The sequence below is a fragment of the Taeniopygia guttata genome, chromosome 5, assembly GCF_048771995.1.
Source record: "Taeniopygia guttata chromosome 5, bTaeGut7.mat, whole genome shotgun sequence".
NCBI lineage: Eukaryota > Metazoa > Chordata > Aves > Passeriformes > Estrildidae > Taeniopygia > Taeniopygia guttata.
Window position 1 is genome coordinate 49107349 of NC_133030.1, and position 27037 is coordinate 49134385.

General features: G+C 38.5%; 2 protein-coding genes across 5 annotated transcripts in view; both read left to right on the forward strand.

Annotated features, from left to right (window-relative positions):
- SLC24A4 (solute carrier family 24 member 4) overlaps window positions 1-17677 on the forward strand; it is an 87857-nt gene extending 70180 nt beyond the window's left edge. For 2 of the 4 annotated variants that reach the window (XM_072930348.1, XM_041716626.2), the window contains exons 13-17: window positions 5143-5309; window positions 6741-6855; window positions 8986-9098; window positions 9723-9788; window positions 11344-17677. In XM_072930348.1, coding sequence (XP_072786449.1) covers window positions 5143-5309; window positions 6741-6855; window positions 8986-9098; window positions 9723-9788; window positions 11344-11496 — 614 coding nt within the window. In that variant the 3' untranslated portion in view covers window positions 11497-17677. Of the gene's footprint in view, window positions 1-5142; window positions 5310-6740; window positions 6856-8985; window positions 9099-9722; window positions 9789-10326; window positions 10374-11343 lie in introns of all 4 variants that reach the window. The other 2 variants (XM_072930349.1, XM_072930350.1) reach the window with 2 other exon arrangements.
- A 3434-nt stretch (window positions 17678-21111) lies between these two features.
- The window catches only part of RIN3 (Ras and Rab interactor 3), a 66728-nt gene continuing 60802 nt past the window's right edge, over window positions 21112-27037 (forward strand). Inside the window, exon 1 of the mRNA XM_072930351.1 lies at window positions 21112-21637. Within this exon, the coding sequence (XP_072786452.1) occupies window positions 21591-21637 (47 nt within the window). The 5' untranslated portion in view covers window positions 21112-21590. The remainder of the gene's footprint in view (window positions 21638-27037) is intronic.

A 27037-nucleotide genomic window follows, 5' to 3' on the forward strand; every position in this document is an offset into this window, starting at 1 on the left:
AGAGATATTTTAAAATATAAATAAGGAATTAAAAAACTTTAAAAATTAGTAAGTGAAGCATGAAAAATGTTTGCAGCAATAATCTTTCAGGTGAGCCCGGATGTGCCTCATTTTTACTCTAAGTTTACCATCAACAAAAAATCCCTGGAAAAATAGCAATGGATAGTAAACTTCAGGAAGCCTTTCTCATTTCAGTTAGAGAATACCTTTCCCAGTTTTCAAGCTACCTTAAGAGATTTATATGAATTCACAAAGATACAGTTATGAGGCTCCTGTGTGCCAATTAGATTCATGCTTTTCAGGGATGTTATAATTTTTTTTAGATCAGTCAGCTGGTCATTGCTTTGTGTAAGGAGATGCTTCTTTCACTTGGGTAGGTTTAGGCATGTTCTGAAGTAACTAATGTATGGAGCTGAGATCTGTGCTTGGCTGACATGCTTTTAAAAACTAAGTGGAAAAACGGTCAAATTTAACTAACTACAATAACTTAGATGTGATTCTTGATGTTGATTCTGTAGTTACAGACTCCACTCTGTTTAAACTTGAAAAAGTGTTTTCTGTGCATCTTATTTACTAGGACATGTGGGCTGTCTGCACTATGTGCCTTTAGAAGTTCTGTTTCAGACTAGCTCTAGCTTGGTCATATGGATAAAATGCCCATCATTACTTGCAACACTTTTAATTTTGTGCCTCTGGTTCACCTTTATACCAAGGGAATGTTACTAGTGTGATTCAAGGCTGCTTCATGTTGCAGACTAAAATTGCAAACCAGAAAACACTAAGTGAGGTCAATCAGTTCCTTTACTTCAAGAATACACTTCTGATCTAAAGGTAAACACAAATGTCATTTCACACCTTTATACTGAGCTCCCCTCAGCTCTCTGAGAGTGCTGCAAATAGGACTCTCTTTTTTCTGTGCTTTGTTTAGCTCCTTAAAGAAATACTTGTTTCTTCTCAGTGCTGTAATATGTGTTGCTGGCTTTGTTCATCAGGACACACTATCTGTATGTGAAAGTAATTATTTTGTACATAACATCTGGAAAGATGACTAGCCCAGGAATGTGTTGAAAATTAGCAGAGCTCTTTGTTGTAGAGCTGCCACTTCATTTTCAGAAACATTGTAATCAAGCTCTTTTGTAATGATACCTCTCTGAAATACTTGGAGTGCTTGGCTTCCAAATATCTGTGGAAACAGAAAAAAATGGATGTATGAAGTAGTGAAAACAACTCCTTGCAAAAAATTCCTCATCTTCTTGTTTTACAGCAGAGTGTTGTGAGCAGAATGTAGACTAGTGTTGCTTTCTCTAAAAAAGCAATATACTTTCATTATTGGGGGGGGTGGGGGCGGGTGTGCAAAATACAGCTTTCCTTGGTTGTGTGGGTTGCTGCAGGAGCCTTTAAACCCAGGACTCACAGGAGTGGGTGGTACCACTGTTAAAAAAACTGCACTGGGGTCTTGTAATGGGACAGAATAGCTCTGTATTGAAATAATGGCCTAAATGGGAATTATAATTGTCTTCCTTGTAGAGGTACTAGGGAGCTACTCAACAGTCATAAAACAATTTGTTATGAGCATACTGTAATATCTTTATCATTAAATCTTTTTATTATTTTAGGGTGGGTGGTCAAAACCAAAACAACAGAACAGCAAAAGTACTTTCAAAAGACATTAAAAAAAATACTTTGCATCTTCTAGCTGTGTATTGATTGTGCATTCATCTAAGCCAGGTGAAATGAATAAAGTCATCCGTTTCCTGAGAAAATAAAGTCTCACTTCATTGAGTGTGCTGCTAAATATATTTGAAAGTCTTCAAGAACTGCCAGTGACAGCATAAGAGTAGACTTCTTTAGCCCTACGTGCCACACAAGTTCCATGACCCACAAGAGTAGGAGCTGAATGAAAAGGCCTGAGGTAAAACCAAGGCCAGATGTACTTAAGGCTTTATATAAAAGTTTATAAAAGCTAGAAAACTAAAACACAAAACAGAAGACGATGTAGAATGTGTCAAGTAAGCTGCTTTGGCTGTGGTGGTTCAGAGCTATTTCAGGTTAACTGCAAATGGCCAATCGACTTCTCTTGTTAACCCAGCAAACCCCAGAATCACACACCTCTCTTCCCCAAAGTCTCAAGCCTGTAATGAATGCAAATGTCACTCCCACAAACCATCTAACTAAGCAGCTTCAACTCAAGACATGGTGTGGGTAAAACATCACCACTAATAGAGCCAGGAATTTTAGTCTGACACACATCCATTCAAACTCAGCAAAGATAATGGAAAGGCAAGCCCTCCTCCACGTGTAATTAGGTTTTTTTGGAAATGAAAAAACATAGCTGTGCCAGTGGTATGGCGTCGGAATCTGTGGGTATTGGTGATTCCGAGATTGTAGAAAGTCTCTGTCTTTCTGCCCTGTTGCCAAAAAAGAAGCCATAATTCATCTGTGCTGTTTTCAAGGTTGTTTATTCTGTTTATCTCTAACATGTTCTGCTGCCCTGCCGCAGGTCTGTCCTGCAGGGCAGCGTGCAGGGCTCTGCCCCTCAGTGGGATGTTACAAACATTATATACCAGAAACTACCTGTGCTATATTTACAATAATGTGCCAATATCTATCATCTACGTTGAACAGTGTGTCCCCAGCCTAAACCAATAGAAAAATGCCAACATCACCAAGAACATGGCGGTAAGGAAGAAGAAGGAGGAAGAACAGGATCAGGCCCACTTTCCTCCATCTTAGAACTCCTGACCCCCATGTACAAAGTAAAACCCCCCTGTACAGGTACTAAAACCCCCTTGTACAATACTAAAAAATTTTTCCCTCTAATTTGTGACTACTTTTACTATACCATCTAACTCTCTGTGACCGCTTGTTCCACCTTCAAAGTTGGTAATTCATTCCATGGTTCAAACTCAAGATCACAGCTGTTTTCAGCTGCTTGCCAGGGTCTAAAATGCTTTTGACCAAGGCCTGGAACCTCTGAAAATGTCTGAGGGACATTTTGAGTTCCGACAGTATAGCACTATGCATTCTCAGTTAAGTATTTGTTTTTGTAATTCAGGATACTAAACAGGATCCCAGACAAGATGTATTCCCCAGCAGAGGCTCTATTTGTTCTTAAGGCAATTCTGTTTCTTTTATCTATGTTACTGAAAAGAGAAATGTCACTGCCTATGTGTAGCAGCACCAAAGTCAGTCAGATTACACCTACACAGATCAGAATTGGATCCACATTTTTTTCAATCAGTCATCCACTGACTCTGCATTTGGGATTATGTGCTGAAGATGTTACTGGCCTAGGCCATGCTGATTTGCTGGACTATGAACCAAGCTTGGAAACTTCAGTACACAGAGTAAAAATTAACTATCTGGGGGTCTTTTAGTAATCCAAACTGTAACAAATTAAACAGGAGGAGGCATAAAACTACCATAGGATGTTTCGTAGAATATTTACAGCCCTGTTAACAATTAAAGAGAGGAGTGAGCCAAGAAGTGTAATTTCCTGGACAGAACAGGTAAAAGATAACTATTTTAAAAAACATCTGTGCAGAAGTATATGTAAGCAGGGGAAAAAAGTCTTTCCTGTAAAATCTGTGATAGCTCCTCAGTGACATGTAAAAGTCTAGAATTAGAAATGACCCTGGGACACTTCAGTAGTTTTATGCATTAGAAATTCCACAGCCAGAAGCTATAAATGGGACTAAAGAGCAAAGCTTAGTCTAAGATTTCCTGGTGAGTTGATGACATCTCAAAATTCACAAGGAAATCTCAAGTTAGAAAGCTGTTTCTTAACTCAAGCAAGAAAATATAGTTCTAGAATATATACAAAAGTAAATTAATAAAGATGTTTGGACTCAGCAAGTTAAATTAGACTAGTAAGCAGCCTCATAAATGATAAAAATATTATGAATTTCTAAATGTTAAATATTAAATTTCATTGCATCCTGGTGCACATTGGTCAAGACAACTGAGTTCAATCCAATTAAAATCACTAACAAAAATTCCTGTTAAACACATCTTAAATCCCAAAGTCTTTGCCAAAAGAAAATTACTGGTGAAATTGATAGGAGCTGGTTAGTAACTGTTCTTTTTAATGTAGCTAAATAACTTCCCTGGAAGATGTACCTGATGATTTTCCTTCAATGTGATCAATGTTTTTTTTCAAAACAGCATATTTTAGTTGATCTCAAGCGTAGCATCATGAGTTAATGACGGAAACCCCTACTTGAATGGAACCACAATGTAAAGAAAACCCAAGAAAAAAAAATGGCCATGGTGTTGGTTGTGATACGCTCACTTAGCCTGATAAACAAATTCGTCATCCTGCTTGAAGGATGCTTCATTAACTGTATAAATAGTATTTCATTTACTTATGTCCCAGTTATAAAATAATTCTGTTTTATGTATTGAGATTACTTTTGCAATACTGTAAATTTTAAACAAATGACAAGGTGTGTACCAGTCTTCAGTGATGACAGTTCTTGGGTATTTCTCACCAGTTGATTTTGGAGAGCTGTACAAGGGAGGTCACTCCCTTGTTTCTTTTTCCAGAAGTTTTCTTTTACCATTTCAAGATGGTGTTATATGCAGATAGAGAGACTAAACATATCTAGATATTTTAAGCATCAGTTTATTTCAACTTCTGTCCAAATTAGAACAATAAGGCATGTAAAAAAAATTGCCATGTTCATAGGCTGGTGCCTCTGTTTTCTGTTGCTGCACAGAATGTACAAGTTATTTTCACCACTTGGATTTCGATGTTTCTATTAAGATGAGAGGGTTTTTTTGGTTGGTTGGTTTTGTTGTTGTTGTTTTTTTTTTTAATTCTGGATGTGTAGTAATACATTTAAAAGAGTAACGACTTGACTTAATTTTGCTTTTAATGTCAGCTGTGATTTTAAATCGTTGTAATTCTTCCATGGATTTTCATAGATCTTGGCAGATGTAACTATAAGAAGATTCTGGATGAGCATGCAGAACTTGGCTGAAAGTGACAAGGCCAAGTATAGTTGAAAGGTACCCTGGAAAATGAGCTCTCATGCACAGTTGTGAACATCCTTCTGGGATCATCTGCTCTGCTCAAAGAGGTGTAACTGAGTCTGGGATAATGATGGGAAAGCTCAACTGGTTCTTTCCTTTGTCCTGCAGATGGAAAAATGAACAAAATTAAATGGCTTTTGACATGGCCATTGATATTCTTGCTGTTTACCACAATTCCAAACTGCAGCAAACCACGCTGGGAGAAGTTCTTCATGCTGACATTCATCTTGTCCACTCTCTGGATTGCCTTGTTCTCCTACTTCATGGTGTGGATGGTAAGTGTATGTGGCAGGACTTCATACTGAGCGAAATATGCATCTCAAAGTATGTGAAAATCTTCTGTGCATTTGTCAAAGAAAGGCATGTAATTGTAGTGCAGTCTCTCCAGCTCATACAATAATTATTATATTTTTATCTTTTTGCTGCCTTTTTTGTCTGCAGAAATAATTGGGTCTTTACTGTATAGGGCAAAATACAGTACATGAAGGTAGTGGAGAACATCTCTACTTCTCTCAATTGCCTGTCAGGCATTTGAAAATCACTTTATGTTTCCTCTCATGAAAGACTGTGCTTTCTGTATTCTTTTTGCAACTTTCTATATATTTTTTGCATTGTAAAACAATCCTCTAACATACACCGTGCCTGAGAAATTAATTTGCCAGCCAAAGCCACACATTTGTATCATATTATATGTCCTTTGGAAGGTCATCCTCTGTAGCTTGGTTCCATATATAAAATTCCCTTCACAAATGAGAGAAGTGCTCATTAAGGGTGCAGCCCATAATGCTTTAAGAGGCAGCTGGGCCATAGTACCTTGTTACCAGTCTCAGCAAGAGAATCATGCTGACTTCTATTCCTGGGCCTCTGCTAGCCCCTGGAGATAAGGTGTGTCAGTTGAGTTTCTAAAATACACCTTTTCTTAAGTGTAGGGTCCAATTTTCCTCATGTGATAGACTGGCAAACTGTTTCAAGAAAACAGCACATAGCCTAGAAGACTTCCATCCTTAGCAGTCTCAGCAGGGAAACAACTGTCTGTCCCTGATTCAGTCTTCTCACTCTCACAAGCCTGTTTCCTTTTCAGCTGCCTTTTCTTGATGTTTTTTTAGCCCTCTTTGGATACAGTTAAAATACAGTTCCCTGTCCTTTCTAAGAGCTCTGCTGCAATCTTCAGTGATTCCTTAAGCTCTTTTCAAGCTGCATCTGGAGTATCGGGGACAATATAACCAGACATGCTCACTTCAGGATTATATGAGAAGTCACACAAGAAACTAATTCCTTCTTCATGTGTTAGGTTATAATAAGTTCTTTATATCTCTGCCACTTTATTACAGTATAATATTGGTTGCCGTCCTTTTGAGAATAGAACCAATGAGAATCTTGCCAGTTGTGGAAACAAAAAAAACCCCAAATCCACCGATTTTGCTGTATCTCCTCAAAACAGCAGTATGTCATGTTAGTACAACAGGAAATGGAAATTTTGTCTGTCCATAGAATGTTGAATATTAAGACCCAAAGACTTTTCCTTTGCACAGGGTTGGTTTTAGGCTGGTTATTCCAGTATTTAATTTGCAGAAATGGATAAGTATTCTGAGTCTATTCCTGTTAGAGTCCACACCAGAAATCAAAGTTAAGAGTATGCAACAACTGTATTGGAATGAGGAGACTTTCCAAATATGATAAGCTAATCTGCCTTCCTCCTTGTTCAGGTGACTGTGATTGGATACACCCTTGGGATACCAGATGTGATCATGGGCATTACTTTTCTGGCTGCAGGAACGAGTGTCCCAGACTGCATGGCCAGCTTGATAGTAGCAAGGCAAGGTACTGTGTCTGCTGAAGCGTAGCTGCAATGTTACATATTGTTCTGTGATTTGCTTCCTTCATACACGCTGATTGTCAATGCAATTTTATAATTTTATTTTAATTTTTACTGTTTCAGAACCTCATTAAAAGCCAAAACAGTTTGCTAATTATTGTGTACCAAAAATTATCTTTTGCTTATTGGGATGGGGCATTCTAGCATTCTAGAAGGTAATTCAGCCTCAGATGTCCCATGCATGGAATGTATGAGTCAGGGTAAAAAGACAAAGTCATAGACAAAACTAGAATATAAGCTAATAAAAACTACTTTGAAGAATATATACTGACCAGCACTTCTCTATGTAGAGCTTGTACTGATTTCGAGAAGAACTCTCAAATCCAAGGAAGTGAAGTGATTTGAGAGGATCTGGCAGAAGTGTTGTTGCTCCAGGCAGGGTTCTCATTCAAATGCAGATCTCTTTCCCACTGGAACATATGAATAGCTGCACTGGAAAGAGTTTTGGATTACTGACATCTACATCCTCCTCAGCTGTCCATTTGAAATTGTCAAAGGCTTTCTTATTTATCTTTAAATTTTGTTTAAATTTTGTTATGTTTTATTTTTTTATTTGTAAAACACTGGTAGCAGCATCCCTTTCAGTTGTTGAAAAGCATTAGAGCTGACAGTGTGATCCTCTGCCCAGCAGTAGAATAAGAAAAAGACCTAATTTTATTCTTTTCCACTATTTCAATTCCTATAGCGTTTTTTTTTAATCACATCTCCACAGACATCAGCAGACATCCACATCTCCTGCAGACATCATTGGGCAAACAACAAGGGCTTTTCAATGATAAAATAAGTATTCAAAAGCCCCACCTTTGTAACCTGAAATAGGAGTAGTGCTGCTAAATGTTGCTTGCTTGAAAAGTGCTTTATATTTGAAGTATATAATTTTCCATGTTTCATTATTTGTTGTGTGCAGAATATTCTCACAAAAACAGTACAACAAAAGCTTCAGAATTATTATGGAACCACCTTCCTACTAAATTAATTTTGCATATGTATTAATTTAAATGAAAAGTTTTTTTCAAGAATGAGGAAAATGTTACATTTTTAAATTAACAGACTACTTTAGATTAGTTCTTCTGTTGTAGACAAAAATAGACAAAAATACTGCAATGATTGTTTGCTCTGAAAATTAATGTAAACACTAGATTGACAAAAAGGGGCCCAATGCCCTTAAAGATAGTACAGGGGCTCTGCAGTGCTTGAATTCAAGAAAGTTGTTCACTGACAGAATGCAGACAGGTATAGATGGACACTACCATCCTTGGATCCAAAGCATTACCTTACAGATCATGTATTTATGGTATGGTACTGTCTGTCTCTACTCTGTTTACTCTGAAACTATATTTGGGACACATTCAATTTATGTCAGAGTTCCTCTTCCTTTTCATTTCCTTCCTTTCCAGTATTCACTTAGTGGAAGTGATTGAATAGTTAGGCCAGTTAGGTCTAAGGGAAGGTAGCAGGGACTGAAAGAATTTTGCCTTCCTCATATCCACTGAGACTGGTGCAGAATGAGATGCCAGCCACTGGTGAGCATTAGAAGTAGATTTTGAATAATACTTACTACTTTACCACTATTTACCTTTCTTGTCCTTTCCTGTAGTATTTTACTATTCTTGAAGTGAAATTATTACTGATTAAGTCCCGTGGAAGTTCATAAGATCTTTGACTATTATCTGGTTGGTTGTTTTCAGGATCTCTTTTCACTCACATGAGATAAAGGTTGCATATCCACATACTAAATCCAGTACATAATCTTCAGGCTCCCTGTGGCTGCAGTCTACCTAGAACAAGACTTTGGCATAGACCTTGGGTGCTGCATGGCTCCCAGACACCCTATAAAGACTTTGCAAGGCACCAGGAAGTTGTAGTTGGAGTGAGCAATTGTTGCACTTTTTTTTCAGAAGCCAGGCCAATGTTATGAAAATTGTCTCCCTACCTCACTACCTCAGATATTCTGGCCAGTTCAAGGGGGATTGGATCAATGCAGAGCATTCCCCTTTAGTTTCCTCCAGTGCACTGAGCAATGGCCATATACTTTGATTTTATCAGAGTTGTTTTTTGATTTTTTTTCTCTGCAGGCCTTGGTGACATGGCAGTATCCAATACAGTTGGGAGCAATGTCTTTGACATTCTGGTGGGACTTGGTGTTCCATGGGGTTTGCAGACCATGGCGATCGATTATGGATCAACTGTATGTATACTTGGCAAATCTTACATTTGCACTTTTATTCTGTTTTTAAAAAATCCTGAAAAGAAAGCATGCAAATAGAACAAATTTAAAACCAACCTGTTGATCATGTTATTATTTGCTAAATAAGGGGTTATTGCTTTGCCAAGGAACCCAGTTAAGGAAGTAATTCTTCTTCCACAAGCTGCAAAGAGTTCCAGTTTGTCAGCTGGAGTACATTACACTGTTTAGCAGAAAACTATTCCATGGATGGTTCATGGCTGTTTCGTTTTCTTACTGCACAACTTCCAGTAAACCTGTCTCCATGTACTTTAGTATTTTTGTAAGACCAGAATAACAGCATATCTCTCTCTTCTGAGGATTTTTTACATAAAATCCATTATAAATGCTCACTTCTTTTTTTAATGGAGATGGGATTACTTTACATTTGGTTTGATTCCTTAATCTTCCCATTCTTCATTAGGATACATCTGTCATGGATTTGCATAGTTTAAAATATGTAAGGCACTGTTCAAAGCCTGGACTTTAAATGAGTAAAGGTGGACTTTAAATCAGTAAATTGATTCTTGATCTCCAAAGTACAGTTAATATGGCCAGCATTTTAAAAGTATTTTCTGATTTCCACAGGTCAGAATAAACAGCAAAGGATTGGTTTATTCAGTTGCACTTTTGCTAGGATCAGTGGCACTTACTGTAAGTATTAGAGCATCTACAAGTATTTCAATTTGAAAATACTTGTTAGGTATTTACATGTTACAGAAGGATAAAATAGAAATACTTTGCATTGATTTCTTCTAGCAATACCATGGGTGGAAGAGCTACCATCGTCCTCAGTGAGGACTGCAATCTGGCATTTGGTGCAAGAGATGCTGGATATGTGTAGGTCCCATGGATTTCAGTGGCAGTGTTGAAACTTTAGAATCCAACAGTACTTCTGTGGTCCTGTGTCCATACCCCCAGCCTGTCTCTAGGCTGAGACAAGACCTGTTGTGCTTCATCACCTTTGCCCTTGTCTCTGATTTCCAAAACCAGCCAAAATCAAGTGCTGTAGCCTAAACACTTAGTGAAGACTAGTCTGTGAGCACTGAACCCCAGGACATGGAAGAGACACGCTAAATGTGACTCAGCATAAGACACCCCTGTAACACATGACTTGTAAAGGTGAAACAATAATTCTGTTTGAAAAGTCAATTTTGCTGGTACTTAAGGTTTGTTCCTGCTTGACTCCCAGGGAACGCTCTGTAGGAAGAATCAAATCAGGTATAAGGAATCAAAAAGGTATAAAAATATCCACTTACACTAACATCTTTCACTGATTGCCTGTGGAGGCTTTGTAGAGGAGGTGGTTACCACTGGAGATTTCACACTGTTGCATGACTAAGCCTTAAAGCTTCACATCACCTGTGCATGCCTTAAGTGATAGAATGGCCAGGGCTGTTCACTCTGCTGCTAACTTCCTAATCTATCTGATCTATAAGGTGTGAGAACGTGTTCTTTTCATTCCTTATCCCCAGCCTGCCATACTGCACAGTGCCTGTGAAACAGCACCCGTGTTCTGTACACATTTGTTTTCTGGTGTTGCTGCATGCATATTGTTAATCAGCGCATTGGGGAAAAGGTGGGAGGATTATGCAAAGGCATTACTGTGCTAGCCCTTCATGCTTTTCTGAAGAGTCTTTTCGTAGCAGAAGCCAGATCACCTGAGTTTGAGGCATTTTTACAGTCTCATTTGTTCTGCTGAGTACCCTGATTTGCACAGACCCTCCTACAGCAAACTCAGAGGAAAGTTTTGAGCAAAATAAATAATAATTCAGAGGCGCTGAACACCGTGGAAAACAGATGCCTTCATGAGGACTTTGTTGCTTTGCTACCTGTAACTTGCAACCCCTTAGTTCTGGAGCTCAGCAAATAAGCAAGTACAGCACCACTTTTGAAGCTGTTGAAAGAACGGGCATTAGGTGCTGGTGTACTACTGGGACATAAAGGATTTGCAGAGGAACACTTGAGGAAGGGACATTAATTTAGTTTAGTTCATTGAATATTTTGTAAAACAAATATTTTGTAGGACAACTGCCACTCAGAGCCGAGTCAACAAGGTATGTTGCCTTCTGATGTACAGAATATTGAGAATATATTTTTTTCTTCCTGTAAGACCTCTAATTCAAAAGACTCTCATTTTTAGCTTATAATGGTTGTTTCCAAAAGTCTCCTTCAGAACTTTATTAACTGACACTCTGTTTGCTTGCAGGTGTTTGGAATCCATGTAAATAAGTGGAAACTTGACAGGAAGTTAGGCATCTACGTGTTGCTTCTTTATGCTATTTTCCTGTGTTTATCTATAATGATCGAGTTCAATGTCTTCACCTTTGTCAACTTCCCTATGTGCCGAGAAGAACTTTAAACCGCAACAAGGAGAGACACTGAAATTCTTCTGATGACACATGCTGTAAATGACAGGAGGCATTTCACATTTCTACCTTCTTTCCATCAATAATTTGAGTGTTATTCCTGCTTTATCAGCTAACAAGCACTTTTACCTATATGGAAGGAGAGCATACCTTTTTTTTAACATGCTAGCTGAAGGCAACCAAAGCATTTTCCTCATCTTTGGATATTGCTGCTCCATCATAAAGCACCATGGATCTTACACAAAACTCTAAAAGGACCCATTTCTGGGCATTCTGTTGTGGTTTTCTTTCTCCTTCTGCAGACAATCAACCACCACCATGAGGGTTAGCAAGAGGATGGGAGAAAAATCTTTATTGTTCTTTTGGTTTTGACATTTACTTTCCATGGAAGGATAAGAAGCAAGTTCAGAACCTTTCTTGGCTCAGTCAGAATATTTAAACTACAGGACGAGAAAGTCCAAGGCACATATCATGGCATGCACTGTTGAGGATCATTTCCCCCTTCAAGTGCTCTGCTTATAGAGAAACTGCACTGACAGTTTTTGATGGCAATGTTGGATATATATCACTCTGTTCAATGAACAATGTGGCAGAGAAAGAAGAGGAAATGGTTGTATGTTGTATCACTTGTGTTGATGCACACTAGAAGTCAGAGTAACTGCATACTGAAGAAGAGAATTTACATGCAGAAATTCATACTTGAAAAATATGTTTTATTGTTAATGAGGAATGCTGTATACATAGATATAAACTGACATTTGTGGAATATTACACCACAAAAAACCCCAAACTTTTCATTGGCCGTTGTAAGCCCATTGTGTACATTTAGAAGAAACTAACGAAATAAAATATAACTGGGTGCTCAGTAACTATCAGTTATTGTTAACAGCTGGGAGTAGTAGCTGAACATAATCCAGACTTTCTGACAACAAAACCCACCCTGATTATGATTTGGTTTGATTCAGTTTGATTGGTGAGAGGAAGAAGCATATTTCATCAGTCAAGAAGCTGGTGTATTCTTCACCATTTTTTCTTATTCTCAGAAGTTTAATGAAGATGAATGTCTGACACAGAGCAGTGCAGATAAGAGTCACCCTGAAAAAAGCAAGTCTGTCAAGAGAATATGGTCCTTGATTTGATTGCATGCAAATTTTGAAGCATGATATACTTCTTTTTAACCCTGAGTAGAAGCCAAGTTTTGATATCCTTTCCACCAGCACAAATCTGAAATAAAGAATTACTCTGGATATAATTGACAGAAAGATCCAGCCCAGAGTACTAGAATAGCGGGTAACATTCCACAATTTAGCAGTGATATAATTGTAAATCACTGAGACAGCATATTTTGAATTGCTACTAAACTTTAAAAATATTTTGAAGCTCTATGTGAATGATCACATAAAGTTTCTAAAGAAGCACAGTTACCTTTATACATAGATTTTTAAAATTTTTTAATGTTTATAAACCAAACCAAACCTATCAACTAACAGTTGATGTGTTTTTAAATGTATTAATATTTTCCATTAAGACTAAATATAAAAAATTGTGTCAATGAGAATATATTATAAAAACTTAGCAAATAAGCACTTACTCAGAAAGTTCCTTCTTTTGACATATATGACAAATAATTATGTTTAGCCAGCTGACATGCAGAATACTGTTTATACCAGGCAATGAGTTTACAACTAAAATGATTTTAAAAATTATTTTAGAATAAATTAAAGAGTGTATGCTGCTGCTGGTGGTTTTTTTTTTAAGAATTGGGTCCATTCAATGGATTTTAAAGAGAAAAAGAGCAACACATTTGTTATTTGCTTTTCATTTTGTTACAAATGTCAGTATTAGTATCCATTTAGGGTTTCTTACCTTAATTAAATGCTCGTCATTAAGCTAAGAATTAAAGATTGACACAATTACAGAATTACTAAAATGCTTTATTAAATAGTCAAGAATGGCATTAAACACATTTTATCTCAAGTATGCCAATGACCCCATTTCCAGGCATTCACGACGTTTTTGGTGCAGTATAAAGCTGAGGAGATGAAATTCATGTTCACCTTGGAGTCTTCTGTTGCAGAAAGGCTTTGAAAATGCAGCATACTGCTGCACCACTGTAGGAATATCACTCCCTAGTATTCCTCTCTCCCCTGCTGTCTTTCAGGAGGACAGTTTACTGCTGAAAATCTGGTGATGACTTAGATATGGGACTGAAAGGAGCAGAGAGAGAGGCTGAATAATTGGGGTTTTCCTATGTTCTGTTTTTATGATCTTGGAGAACTGCAAGCAAATATTTGCTCTCCTATGCACAGTTCAGGCAGCTCAGTTGACTTAACATAATAGAAAAGTAGTTCCAAAGTCTGGTTTTGAATGCATAGTGATTAGCTGAGTTGACAGGACTGAGGGCATCAAAGTTTATACTGCCAGATCTAGAAAATTGTATTGTACCTTCATATTTCTGAGCCAGGAAACTTTAGAAGAGTATGGGCACCATTTTTTTCTGTAGCGGCTGGCTTTCTGCCCAAATATACATGAATTTTGTTTGCTAATTCCCTAAATCTTTCACACATCATTTAAAATTACTCTGCCTATCGCCTGCTGAATCTGAATATCACAATCTGAATATCACCTGCTCCAGAAAACCAGTGTTGTATTTTAGCAGAAAAAGTCTCAGAATCCAGAACAACCCTTACAATATGTGTCTGGTTCCTGTCATCTACAGCTCTCCCTGAAACATAAACTCACTTAATGACAATTTGTATTGAATTCTAATGCTGCATTTCATGGGGTGTTCTCATCTACTGCTATGAGACCTGTATCATGCCGTGCTTATCATTATAGATAACATTAGTAGGATTCTCCTTTGACACCACCACATGACCAAGGATGTATTGTTTGCCAGAGAATTATGAGATGCTGTATCAGGGCTTTGGTGACACATAATCATATGAAGTACTTTAAGAAGCTCCTAAGTAGTCCTTGTCCATATGCTAAAATAAATAGCTATACACTAAGCCATGCAGGTAAACTAAATGGTCCAAGAAGTATCTGATTGACAAATTGTTTTATTGCAGATAAACCCATGTCAGAATGTATCAGTAATTCAGGAGGCTATTGCCCAGTAATAGCAGACTAGTGCCTTTCACATGTATTTAAAAAAAAAAAAAACAACCAAACAAACATTAGCTTGTGTGGTCAGGAAGCCATTAAAAATGTTGCCATTTTCTAGTCAAGAAAAGGAATGAATTGTGCTTGGCTCTCCATTGTTAGCACAGTTCTATATTGCAGCTGCAGATATTTTGTTTCATTAACCATTGCAAAACTTAGCTGGCTGAGTTTGGAATGTATGTCACAATGTTCTGTAAGTTAATGTTCAGCTCAAGAGTGAAAAGAAAGCTGGTGTATGTGAGAGAGAAAACTGTTAGTGTGATCTGAAATTTGCCAGCATACTAACACTGCAAAGTAACACAACTCAGAAAAAGATATCCCATATCCAGCAAAGCTTAACTTCAATAGCTTTGATTCTGTTTTAAAGCTAAGCATCTATCCAAGTGCCTTGCTGGATTGTGTCCTAAGATGACAGTGGAGCATGGTTTCTGGGTTTCTTATCATAGTCAGTTCTTTCCATGTTCTATTGCTTTTGTAGTCTAAAGATTTTATTTCTTTCTCAAATTAAAAGGTTTGACCAGAATCTGTGGACTTCTACTCTGCTGATACCACTCTAGATTTCCACCCTTGTAAATAAGAGAATTTGTTCCTTGTCTCAGACTTCTCCACTGTGCATCTGCCCTTGTGCATGAGCAGGATCAAAACTGAGTTACAGCTGGCCAAGGAGGGCTTTTAGCAGCTCTTCTGAGCTGCAGTTCCCCTGGAGCAGCACAGTCCCACATAGACCAGTGAGTGTAATCCTGTCTGTAGCAAGGAACGGGGAGTGTTTCCATTGTGTTCAGCAGTGTTTGATACCATTTATTTACCATAACAATTATACTGCATTATGAGGTATTGCTTGAGTAAAGATTTCAGGCTCAGGATCTGTATGTCTAAATCTGAGAAGCTCCAGGTATGGTTATCCCAATGTCTCTTTGCTTCTCTCTGGGCTGAGTCTAGCCTGGAAGAACACCTGAAGTCTTCCCAACAGGTACAGCATAGTCAACCATCTTTCTCCTGGCTCAGTCTTTGGTGTGCCAATTTTATTTTGTTTTTATATGCTTGCTGCAGCTGTAACAAACAAAGATAGCTTCTGGTTTTGGATTATATTTGTAAACTTTCTGTCAACATGTAAACAAATGGCGAAGGTCTTTACTAATCTAATACTTAGCAATTATAGAGAAGATTATATTCTGTCTTTGATTTCCCTTGTGACTTTGCTTTAATTACACTTGTTTCTATTATGTGTTTGCTCTAGGTGTACAAATGCCTCATGAATTTCATTGTCTTCCTTTCTTGGATTTCTTGCAATTTTAATGCCATTTACTTGTGACCCACTGTTAGCTGGTTTTGGTGGAGTTGTTTAAGCTGTAGAACTACTGTCTGATTATTCATGCCAAGGAAAGATCAGACCTTATGTAATATGAAACAGACACTCAAATAACTCTGATTGCCAGGTGAAACCAAAGAATCTTCCTAATTGAAGTACATCACCTTGGAGCATAATGTTCTGTCATTGCAAACCTCAGATCTCTCTGTTATTTGTGTTTAAACATTCAGAAGAAAATCTCTGCAGCTCATGCATTTGTTGCACAATTTTCTTTCTAGTTCCATGAGTCTGAATGCCACATTTTTCATTTTGCTAGATGGTGGGATTTATGTGATGATTACACAGGTAAATTACAGTATTTAGTTCCAGAAATTCTGTTCCAAACCTGTTGTTATTCCGTTGCACCATTTGGAAAAGTCTGTGTGCAAGTGATCTATGTCCTGCTGAAGAAGGGAATGTCATTCAACTGATGTGTTCATTCCACTTTCTGACCTAATGTGTACATGTTTAAAAGTCTCCTTTTGAAGAACTTGAGCAGTTTTTTCACATTTTCCCACCCAGAGAAGTCTGTGAAGTCCTGTACATGCCTCTCCTGACACGTGAGATGTGTGTGGCTGCTTCCCCACAGGCCAGGATGTGTAGTGGTTGTGGCAATTTGTTCATCACATGGTTCTGCTTGCTCCCATACCGTGTACTGTCTGAAAGAAATGAATAATTATGGGAAATTAATGCCATTTGGATATTTTCTTAGAAGAATTGCCAGTTGGAATCTAATTCTGTTTTTGTTTGTCACTTGCACAAAGAATGTAGGCAATCGTTGCTGTTCTATCACTGAGATGGTCTTGATAAATTTGAACGACAAATAAAAAGATTGGTTTGTAGCACTAGGCATGGTGACAAATTCTAAAGGTATCAGAACATGAGAAAATCAGACAAATATAATCTCTAAAAATATTATGAACAACTGAGATGCTTCCTTTCAGAGGTTTTTTGCAGAAAGATTATGGCTTTTATTCATATAGCAGTTACGTATGCAAAGAAAACTTACAAATCTGCTTCCCCAGCAACACCTGTGTTTCAAATGGCTGTTACTGCAGCAAAGTTATGACCAAATTCTTGCCTTCATGTTCTTGGGAGTGGTGCCAGGGTTCCTTAGTGTCCTGGTAGTTGGCACAAATTAGTATCAGTGGAACTGAGCATAGAATTTGGCTCACGGTATCTCCTCCATTGCAAGAAATTCTTTAAAATAATTTATGGTCACTAGAATAACTTATAAATCTTTTAAAAACCTGTGTTTCATACTTGCAGGCATTTGCAGTGCACCCTTCAGAGGTGCAATACCTCTTTAAATATTATGAAAATAATACTTTCTAGAACTGCTTACTTTGAAAACAGAAAGGGATGGGTTTGTAAACTGTAAATAACAGAAATCTCTCATGTTACTTATTTTTTCAATGACTGTGACCTTATGCACTGTGAATGCTCTGTGATATGGGGTCCATTGTACAGATAAAAATGTCATGAAATCCAAATGGATTTAATGTGATAATTTGTTACAAAATGTTGGCATGATATTTGATTATTTTTGTTGTGAGAATTTTAAAAAATAGTTAACTCAGCATTTATAAAGATTATAACAGTCAGTATTATAATGCACTATCTAAAAATATGTACACTATCAATAAATTATACAAACAAGAGTGTTTGCTGGTTTTTTCTCAGATGATTAGTAGATGTGAAACATTCTCATATATATTGTTGAAAATCTAAAATTTCAGGACCCAAATAGGATGCCTGCACATGTTAGCTTTTTGGTGAAATCTGGACCCTGGTGAACTGAGTGAGAGAAGGCCCCACATTCTGTGTGTACTAGGGAGTATTGCCTGGATCAAGCCATTATTTGGAGTGAGTTAAGTGTATCAGTTTGATTTGCAGCAGTTCTGAAAGACACAGTTTGCTCTTTTGGGACTGGAAAACTGAGAACTCAGTTTGCTGAGAGGACAGTTCGATGTACTGAGGCACTGATCCAGAAGCAATTCTTGCAACCTCAGGAAAAACCCTGATCAAGAGCATTTTGGCTGCCTCATCTAGTGTTACATTGGTGTTCAGCAGGTTCACACTGAGTACTGCATGCTGATGAGAGGCTGGAAATAAGATCCAAAGGCCACACAGTATTATTTTCCTTTCCCAGTTCTCTAGGCTCTGGAAATACTCCTTCTTACCCTTGATTTCCCATTTCCAGCATGCCTGTAATCCATCTCAATGTGTGTGGAGACTCCCAGGATATTGTGTATAGTCTGTGGTGCAGTCTGTGCTGGGCTCAGGAAAAGCTTTAAATGCAGTTCTTGGAAAAAGAGGAGCTAAGAGTTTGCCTCATTTCATGGCATGGTGAGTTAACAGTTTCATTAGATAAGAGTCTTCTCATGAATACTCCTAGCCAGTTTACTACCAGGTAAAGCAAGTTAAAACAAAGCTTGATCTTCTTTTTCTTAAGCACTGTGCATGAGACTGGAATCCCTACTCCTGTACAAACCTGGCATTAGCCACTGTGAGCTTTTTCTGCATCTACAGAAAAGTCTTACGGGAGTGGAGAAAAAAGATATTCTGCGTTGTCTGAATTTTGAAAAAGGTTTCATTCTTTAGTGTATGCCAGGCTAAATTTTTCTAAGCTGGGGACAGAAAAAGATTCCTTCTTTTACACAGAATTAACTTTTAAACATCAGAATCTGAATGTGAAAAGTGCCTCTTCATTTAATCCTTCCATCCTTGACACTGTGACCCATCATGATCTGTTATGTAATAGGCTCTATAAAAGGCACATAATCTAAGGATTAGTGACACAACAAGCATGGCAGTTCCTGAGGGCTCCTGTCACAGGCCATGTTATTGATGCAGCCGCTCCCTCCTGCATGGAAAGCAGAACTGTGCTGTAATCTGGGCATATTCTGAAAGCCTTTTACTGTAGCTCAAGGGCTCATTGTACTTAATGGCTTCCCCCATAAGCCATTTTTAAACCTTTCCAACCCAGCTGCATGAAACTACAAAAAAAGGGCTGTAGGATGCTGTGGCTTAAGATGGAAAGAGTGAATCAGTCCTAGAAGAGAAATTAATTCCTCCCATTTGGCTTGGCTTTATAACAGAGGAATGTAAATTTGAAGTAACTGGATATTTTTTTGTCATTTAGCTTTTTTGTAATTGTTTCTTTCCAAAGCCTGATTCTAGAACACATTGTCAATACTAACCCTGTCAAATCTCTGACTCAAAAACACACCTAGTAAAGCTCGAATAAAATTTGTCTTCTTTATAATATTTTAAATATTTTACAGAAATACAGAGTGTTTTGCAGTTAATATGGGACTTTTAAGATTAAATTTGGTCAATATCTTTAACAAAACAAATTTCAAAATGTCAAATTTCTGAAACTGCATTCTTTACATTAGAAATAGCATGAAAGATTTCACTCAAATCACGTTAAACTGAGATAGCACAAAAATACTGGAATTTTGTATTTGGTAATTTTTGCCATTTTTTCCTGGACCTTTTTAGTTGTTCTAGTAATATTTTTTCTTCTTCCCTAAAAATATGATTGGAATTTTCTAACTGTTGTGTTCTGCATTTGCAAAATCTTAAGTCTTTTCCAAGGATGGCTGCCTATTTGTGTGAACAGTTTTTGTGTGAGCAGCTCCATGCAGACAGCACAACTTTGCATTTTTTTGTCTCAGAAAACCTTATTTTCCAGCAGAGCAAGGGCAAATGCTGAGTGGGCCTGGTCCCTGCTAAATTGTGAGGAAGGGGACTGGAAACTGGGGTAGAGTTGAATTAGTGTGATGCGTGTAGGAGATTGTTCTCATGCCAATACCTGAGGTGCATTTCAAAGGTGTCCAGCTGATGAATAAATCAAGAAGATTTTTTTTTTATTAGACCTCTGAGCCCAGAATCCACAGAATGATTCAGAGTTGAGATCTGACAAGTCTGGAGTAAGATATGAGTGAATCTCAGCCAACCAGTTTGTCTAAGAGGACTAAATTTTTAATGAATGTGTTTGTTGTTGCCTGAAAATTACTCCAGGAGTTGGGGCAAGGAGATCCTTAATACAGTAGAAAAGAGCATTAGACGATACAGTAATTGAAAATTTAAAATTAGATAAGGCAAAAAATCAGGTATGAATTTAAATAATGTCAGCAATTAAGCACTAACGTGCCTTACTTAGAAGGGTGGTGAATTTTCCATCATGCAGTCTTTCAGTAAGGCTCTTTCTAAGATAATAGAGTTTCAAAGATAAAACCTTATAAAACCTTATAAAAGAAGATAAATTTCCTAATGTGAACTAAAGTTACAGTCTTTATTTAAAAAAAAAAAAAAAAGGGAAAAATTTGTCTTATGTTACATCGAAGGTGTGACTTGGTGCTGGTAGAAGTCTCTCTGACTCTCTAGCTCAGTGCCAGCAGAACTGGCTCTGTGTTCTACACTGAGGTCTAGTTTCCCTCTTGCCAATACACTGCAGCTCCATGGCATTTGCATTTCTTCTGTGGACTGTATGGCACTGTCTATTTTCAGAAAGCTGAGAAATTCCTTCTAAAGATAAGGGGGGCAAAAAATTACTTTCGTCTCCCGTGCATTCCATGCAACTGCTTTTCTCCACCTCTCCTTCTTCTTATTTTCTGCCTTATTTTTTCCATTATGTATTCTCCTAACATCAAATGTTTCTGGAGCCAAACAGGAGTGCCACCAGCCCTGTCTGCCAGCACATCTGGCAGCCCCCAGCCTCCACAGCTGGAGTGTGTTGGGTCGGGTTTCCCGCCCAGCGAACCCTCGATCGCTCCAGTCGGGGCAGGTCAAACGTGCACTGAGCCCTGTGGGAGCTTCCCGGCGTGCAGAGCTGCTCATCTGCCAGCAGTCACACAGCCGTATCCTTAGCTTTTGCTTTAAGTGGGAATGCTTTTGAGAAGCTGTCCTCTGCCAGCGTTAGACATTTCGTTTTCTCAGGTCCTGTGTAAATATAAAGGTTTCCAAGCTCCATCTGGTTCCAGTTACTCAAGCAGTAGAAATACACATGCTTCAGGAATTTGCAGACGGAGACTTACTGCTTTGCTGCCTTACAAAATCCTTTACAAAGTTCACTCTGCTCTGTTGCCTCCTGATATACCTGTAGTCTGTAAAATTATTTCCCCTGAAACTTACTTAGCTTAGAGAAACAAATCAGTTGAAAGTCTCAAGCCCTTCTTTCTAATAAGGTTAACCTGCTTGCACTACTAAATATGGCTTTATAACACACACACACTCTCACACACACTCACACCCTTGACCACCGAAGACTGCCTCTTCCTGAAATCCCCCGTTCATATAAATACAGGAAGTAGAAATAAGAGAGGCTAAAATCGGATCTTCTTGGTAGTTTGCTTTCATTTCAGTGCTTGTTTAGTCCTCTGCCCTCCGATACTACTGAGCCCGAAGCTGGTTTGAAACATCTTCCCCCTCATGCCCTTGAAATACCATCTTCAGTGCAAGACCTGAGGATGTGGAAGTTCTGCTCAGCGATGGGAAGGAATTGCTTTTCTGACCGAGGAACTCTCAAGCCACTCTGATACAGAAAGTGACTTAAAGTTTGCTGTAATGATGAAAACATCAGCAGGAGAGAGGGGAGCCAGGGATGACTCAGGGTAAGTCCTGAATCTTTAGTGACTGTTCATTTTTAATAACTGTTGCTTTCCTTTTCCTACTTAACAAAGAGTTCTCGGCTGCATTTGTGAGCTGACTGCTGAGTTACTGGTTACACAGTCACAATGGTGTGGCATGACTGTGTTGTAATTTACAGTATTTCCTTTAACTGACAAGTTCAGCTAAAAGCAAACAGCAACAGCTTTATTTAGCTTGAACCTTAGCTATTTAAGGAAGAAGGATGAATCCAAATCTACAGTTTGGGGCAAAGAACAGGAAAAGTGACTTTTTTGGTTTTGGAAATGTGACAAAGCTTTTCTGGGAGGTTTGCTTTGTTTCTGCTCAAATGCAGAAGTGGATAAGGGCTCGTCCTTATGAGCTGATGGTCACTTCAGCGCCTGCACACTGAGGTGTACACAAACCCTGTCCCCATGCTCCCAGGAGACTTCAGGTGTACTTTCTGTCAGGAAAAGACTACAGGCTTCCCTTGCTTCTGGCTGAAACACTGCACCTTGCAGGACCAAATCCCAGGAAAACAGTGGGAGAGAAAATGGGTTTTGACACAAAGAACAGTCAGCAAGCTACTGGGATTCCAGGATAAGGCTGGAATCCTCCCAAGGCTTGGTTGTATCACAAAGCCCATGCTGAAGCTGGTCATTTCTGTTTCCTGTTTTAAACAAGCAAGGGAAAATTGCATAGCTGCTGAAACTGTCAGTCACACACTCCCCCCTTCCAGCTTGGAAAACCGTAATAATACCAGATACTGAGACTTTTCCTTATCTGTCTAACACAGACTATTTTTTGTGACTAAAGGTTTCAGATATTTCTGTGATGCATCCAGTAGAAGCAGCTCTGTGGATGGGTGGATAGATATGGGATAGTTGCAGTTCCAGTTGCTGAGGGTGCTGCCCTACTTAGGGTAAAATTTTCCCCTAAAAACGGGGGAAAATTGCTGCTGAGAGGCCACTGTGTAATGGTTTTACTGTAGCACTGCTCCCCAATAACACACATGGAATGGGGGGATGGAGGCAGAATCCTGCATTGCAGTTGTCACTGCTTTTGCCTTGTTCAATTGTTTGCATTAATGAAACAATGCCACTCCTGTTTCAAGGTATAATTCCTCAGTTCCATGTAATGTTAAACACTGAGGGACAAAGATCACACAGACGTCAAGAAAAAATGAAATTATCCAATCCCTGTGGACTGGTAAGAGGAACTTACTATTTGCACTTTGCAGGTACTCCCTGCATTTGTGACAGTTAAGATGTTAAGTATGATAGAGTGGAAGATACATTCCTTTATCTCTTTCTGAGATGTCTGAAAGGAGTCACATGCTTGCAAAGGTTTGTTTTCTGTCTAGAGTTGCAGGAGAAAGTAAACAAGCTGTACAACCTAGGTCAGGACTGTAAATCAAGTGGTTGGAGGAATATTGAAGCATCAATGGGTATGCTGCATGCATTCTTCATAGGTTTTTGAGCATCTGAACAATTTAACAGAATTGTCTTTTATTTTATTAACTGATTGTCTTTATTTCCAATCTCTCTTCCACTCATAAAGAGGAACTTGGGTATTTTAAAATCTATTTTAACTCTGTTTACATGCTATAATATTGCTGAAGATCCTCAAAATTACATTTTAGCGTGCATACGTTGTGGTTTCCAACACATTACAGAATTAGAAACATTTCTAAGTTGTGTTTAGCTGATTTCCTGTCATGGTTACACTGAATTAGGCACAAATTACACAAAGTATTTGGAGTTCATGGCTTTCAAAAGAAATGATAACCTAAGGCAAGGTGTTGATGGAGAACCCAGACCTGATTTTAAAATTCTTTGCACCAAAATTGCATGAGAAATTCCTGAGATTGCCCCTCTGTTCACCATGGTTTTAACATTAGTTAAAAGGGAAAGCTTACTCACATGCACAGAAATGTTGGCAGTGCAAACTATCATGGAAGTACCCCAGCAACTTGGATTCCGAGTAGAGACTAGGGTTTATTCTCCATGTAGTAAAACCATAAACAAGTTTTGCTGATTTATATCTGTCAAATGTCAGAAGGACACTGGGGAGAAATTTGCCTCCAGAATTAGTAGCCACTCAGAGGGAAATGAGGGAGAAGTGCAGCTAGGGGCTGGATAGAAATCAATCGAATCAAATTCTTCCAAAACGCTATGGGAGAAAAGCAGGGAAATTTAACCATTAATTCTCACCTAAAGTCAAGCTAACTCCTAGGAACATTAATAAGTGGTGAGATCACAAAACATCTGGAGAAATGTGAGCTGCTTGCCTGTGGTGACCATGGTTTCATGTATAGATACATACCTTCACTCCAACATCTGGCAAATGCATGGAGGATATGATGAGCAGAGCAGGCAGGAGCTGAGACAGAGATGGTATATACAAATACTGAATCCAATTTTGGGAAAATGGCTGTTTCAGGTAGCTGGGATGGGTTACAGTGGTTCTCACTTCTGGGACACCAGATTACCTAATGAGTTAATGATTGTGTATCTTATGGTGACAAGTCTTTTTTGGCACAAAACCCACATCACAGTTGAGAGATTTCATGTGATGAATGTAGACATAAAGAGGTCGAGCACTGGAGGAATCTGTAAATTGAACCACTTTCATAGATTCACAGATTTTAGCTTCAGAAAGGGAATGTTTTGGTTGTCTAGTCTGATCTTCTGTGTAGAGCAGGCCATAGAACCTATGAAGCATGCTATGAAAATCATTACTTCTGCTGGAATGGGCATTTTCACACAATTACAGAATATTCTGTGATCCCACAAGGATCACTGAGTCCAGCTCTTGAGTGAATAGCCCATTCAGGGACCAAACCCATGACCTTGGTGGTATTAGTTGGCCACAAGACCCTTGTTATCAAGAGGTCTTCTACCCAGACTACACATATGTCTCTGCAGTGCAATAAATAAATCTTATGCCAACTTTTACCAGGTTCAGGTTTGAACTGAGAAAAAAATTCTTTAAAACTCAAGAGCATTCCTTTGTAAAGGACTAAATCTCAGATTATTTGAATCAGTGGGAAAAGTTTTGTTTGCCTCAGGAATTCTTGTAAAGTACTCCTCATAGAAAAGAAGTACTCCCACCAGAACCTGAGAGATGTGGTGTTTAAATGGGGAAGGGACAGTTCAGGCAACTGGAAACAAATCAGTGTTTTTAAATCCCTTCTGTTTTTCAAACTCTCATAAGGGATTCACTTTCCAGTTCAGGGGGATGGTGCTTCTCAGAAGGGAAATATCTGTGCTGAAGATGCATTGCACCAAGACTGGGATATCACTGTAAAGACACAAAAAAGGAAGTGCTCTCCAAAGCTACCTGAATTTGGCAGGGAGGAGACAAAAATCTGAAAAGAACGTTTACAACCACACTGACTTGTTACATGGTTTTATCAGCACTTCCAGTATGTGAGTCCTTGCCAAGCTTAGTGGATGATTGGAACTAGTTGTGCAGTGGTTCTGGTGGTAGCAGAGAAGGTAGCAGAGAATCTTTTGGTTCCTAGAGGACAGACCACACTGGGAACATTGCCCCTGAGCAGGAACCTCTCAGCACTGCAGTCTTATACCAGTGCTCACAGGAATGGAGGCACAAATGTAAGCAATATTCTCATCATCTACCTTCTACTGCAGGTTCAGCTAAATATAGTTTTTCACTTCCTGTCCTAAATGGCTACGTGCTGGTTTGTATTGTTGGCTTTACGACCTAGAGGCAACACAGGCTGAAAAATGTGCACGTAAGTTGCACACATCTCCCCTGCCCTGTGTGCACAGGTATTCATGTAAAGCAATGGGTCCTGGAGACCAGCTGGGAGGGCTGCTTGGCACACATTTGGGCTGGCTCCATAACTTATCAAACCATGTGTACATAGTCCAGGTACTTTAAAGATTATCTATTTTAGAGCATATTTCCAAATGAGAGTAGGACCATATTTCTACTCATTCATCAGTAAATATAAATGGTTTCTCTGAGACCAGCAATATAGGATTTTGAGACTCATAAAAATCTTAAAAAATACCTGAATAATAGACATTAAAGAAAACACCTAAACCAAATCCATTAGGAAGAAAAAAGATGGAGAATTTTAAATACTTTTCTGGGTGAATTGATAAAGAGCACAGAAACCAAAGTGCCATAGTGAAACTTGGAAAAAATATTGTCCATCACAGACCTTCAACCTTTATAATTTTGAAGGGAGAAAGTTTTTTGCATTTGGGAATAGAAATAAATAGCATTTTGGAAGGTAATTAGAATGAACAGGCAGCTGTTTGGAATGACTGGTCAAATTCTAGTGCAGATAGATCTGTGGGCAGACTGATGATATAGTCATCAAAGGCGCTTGGTGCCCCAGAAGTTTATCACACTTTTCCAACTATATCAAGAGGCATTCCCCATACATTCTGTATGTTTGTGATTGTTTCAGTTGCCCTTTGTGAGGACTTACAAATTAGTAAAAATGAATTTAGGTATTTAATATGTCATTATGATGCCTTGTGAAGGCTGACCTAGAACAGAGACTAGATGGAGCTTAAGAATCAAGTAGGTATTTATTAGAAGGCCTCAGTAGATCCACCTTGGGCAGCACAAGAGCCTAGCCAGGACTACACCCCAGGTGAACTCAAAATCATCATAAAATGGACAACCAGTCACAGGGTCTCACACTTTTATAAGTTCTGGTCCATTTGCATGTTGGAGTTAATTGTCCAATTACAGCTTTAGGTTATGAAGTCCCATCCTTCTTGTTTTTCTCTCTTCAGTCCACGATGTTTATGCTCTTGGGCCTAACATCTGGATTGGTTGTCCTTGGGTACCCAGCTAGAGAAGAAATTGTTTTGTCTACCTGCTCTGTGAAGAGAGCTTACTATCTCCTTATATGAAGCCCAGACCCACACACTAAAGCAGCACAGAATCTGAAAAAATATAAAAGCTAAAACCTGAGGCTTCAATTATAATCTTTCTAATTAGATTTAGGATTAGAAGGAACCAGTGAAAAGCATGTTTAGCACATGGTCTTCTGTAGAAGACCAAAGAGAGGCTGTGATGCCTCTTGCTATAATGTCATCAGTTCTGGGTGCTCCTAAAGTCACAGGGGATGGGGTGTGCTGGGATGGACCTGCTCTTGGCAGTCCCAGTGTTCAGAGCAGTATCTGAATCGCAGATAATTTTGCTGACCTGAAGCCTTTAATTCCTTCTGAGGAATAAAAGCAGAAATAGTTACAAAGCTGAGATGTTTGATCATTATTAAAGAAAAATTAATTTTAAAGTATTCAGACTACCAAAGAAGACTTTCAGATTTCTCTAGACCAAAACTGAGACAACAAGAATGGAAGGAGACTGCAGAAGAGAGTTTAAGAAGGCCTTCAAGAACCAGCGGAAGCAGTTAA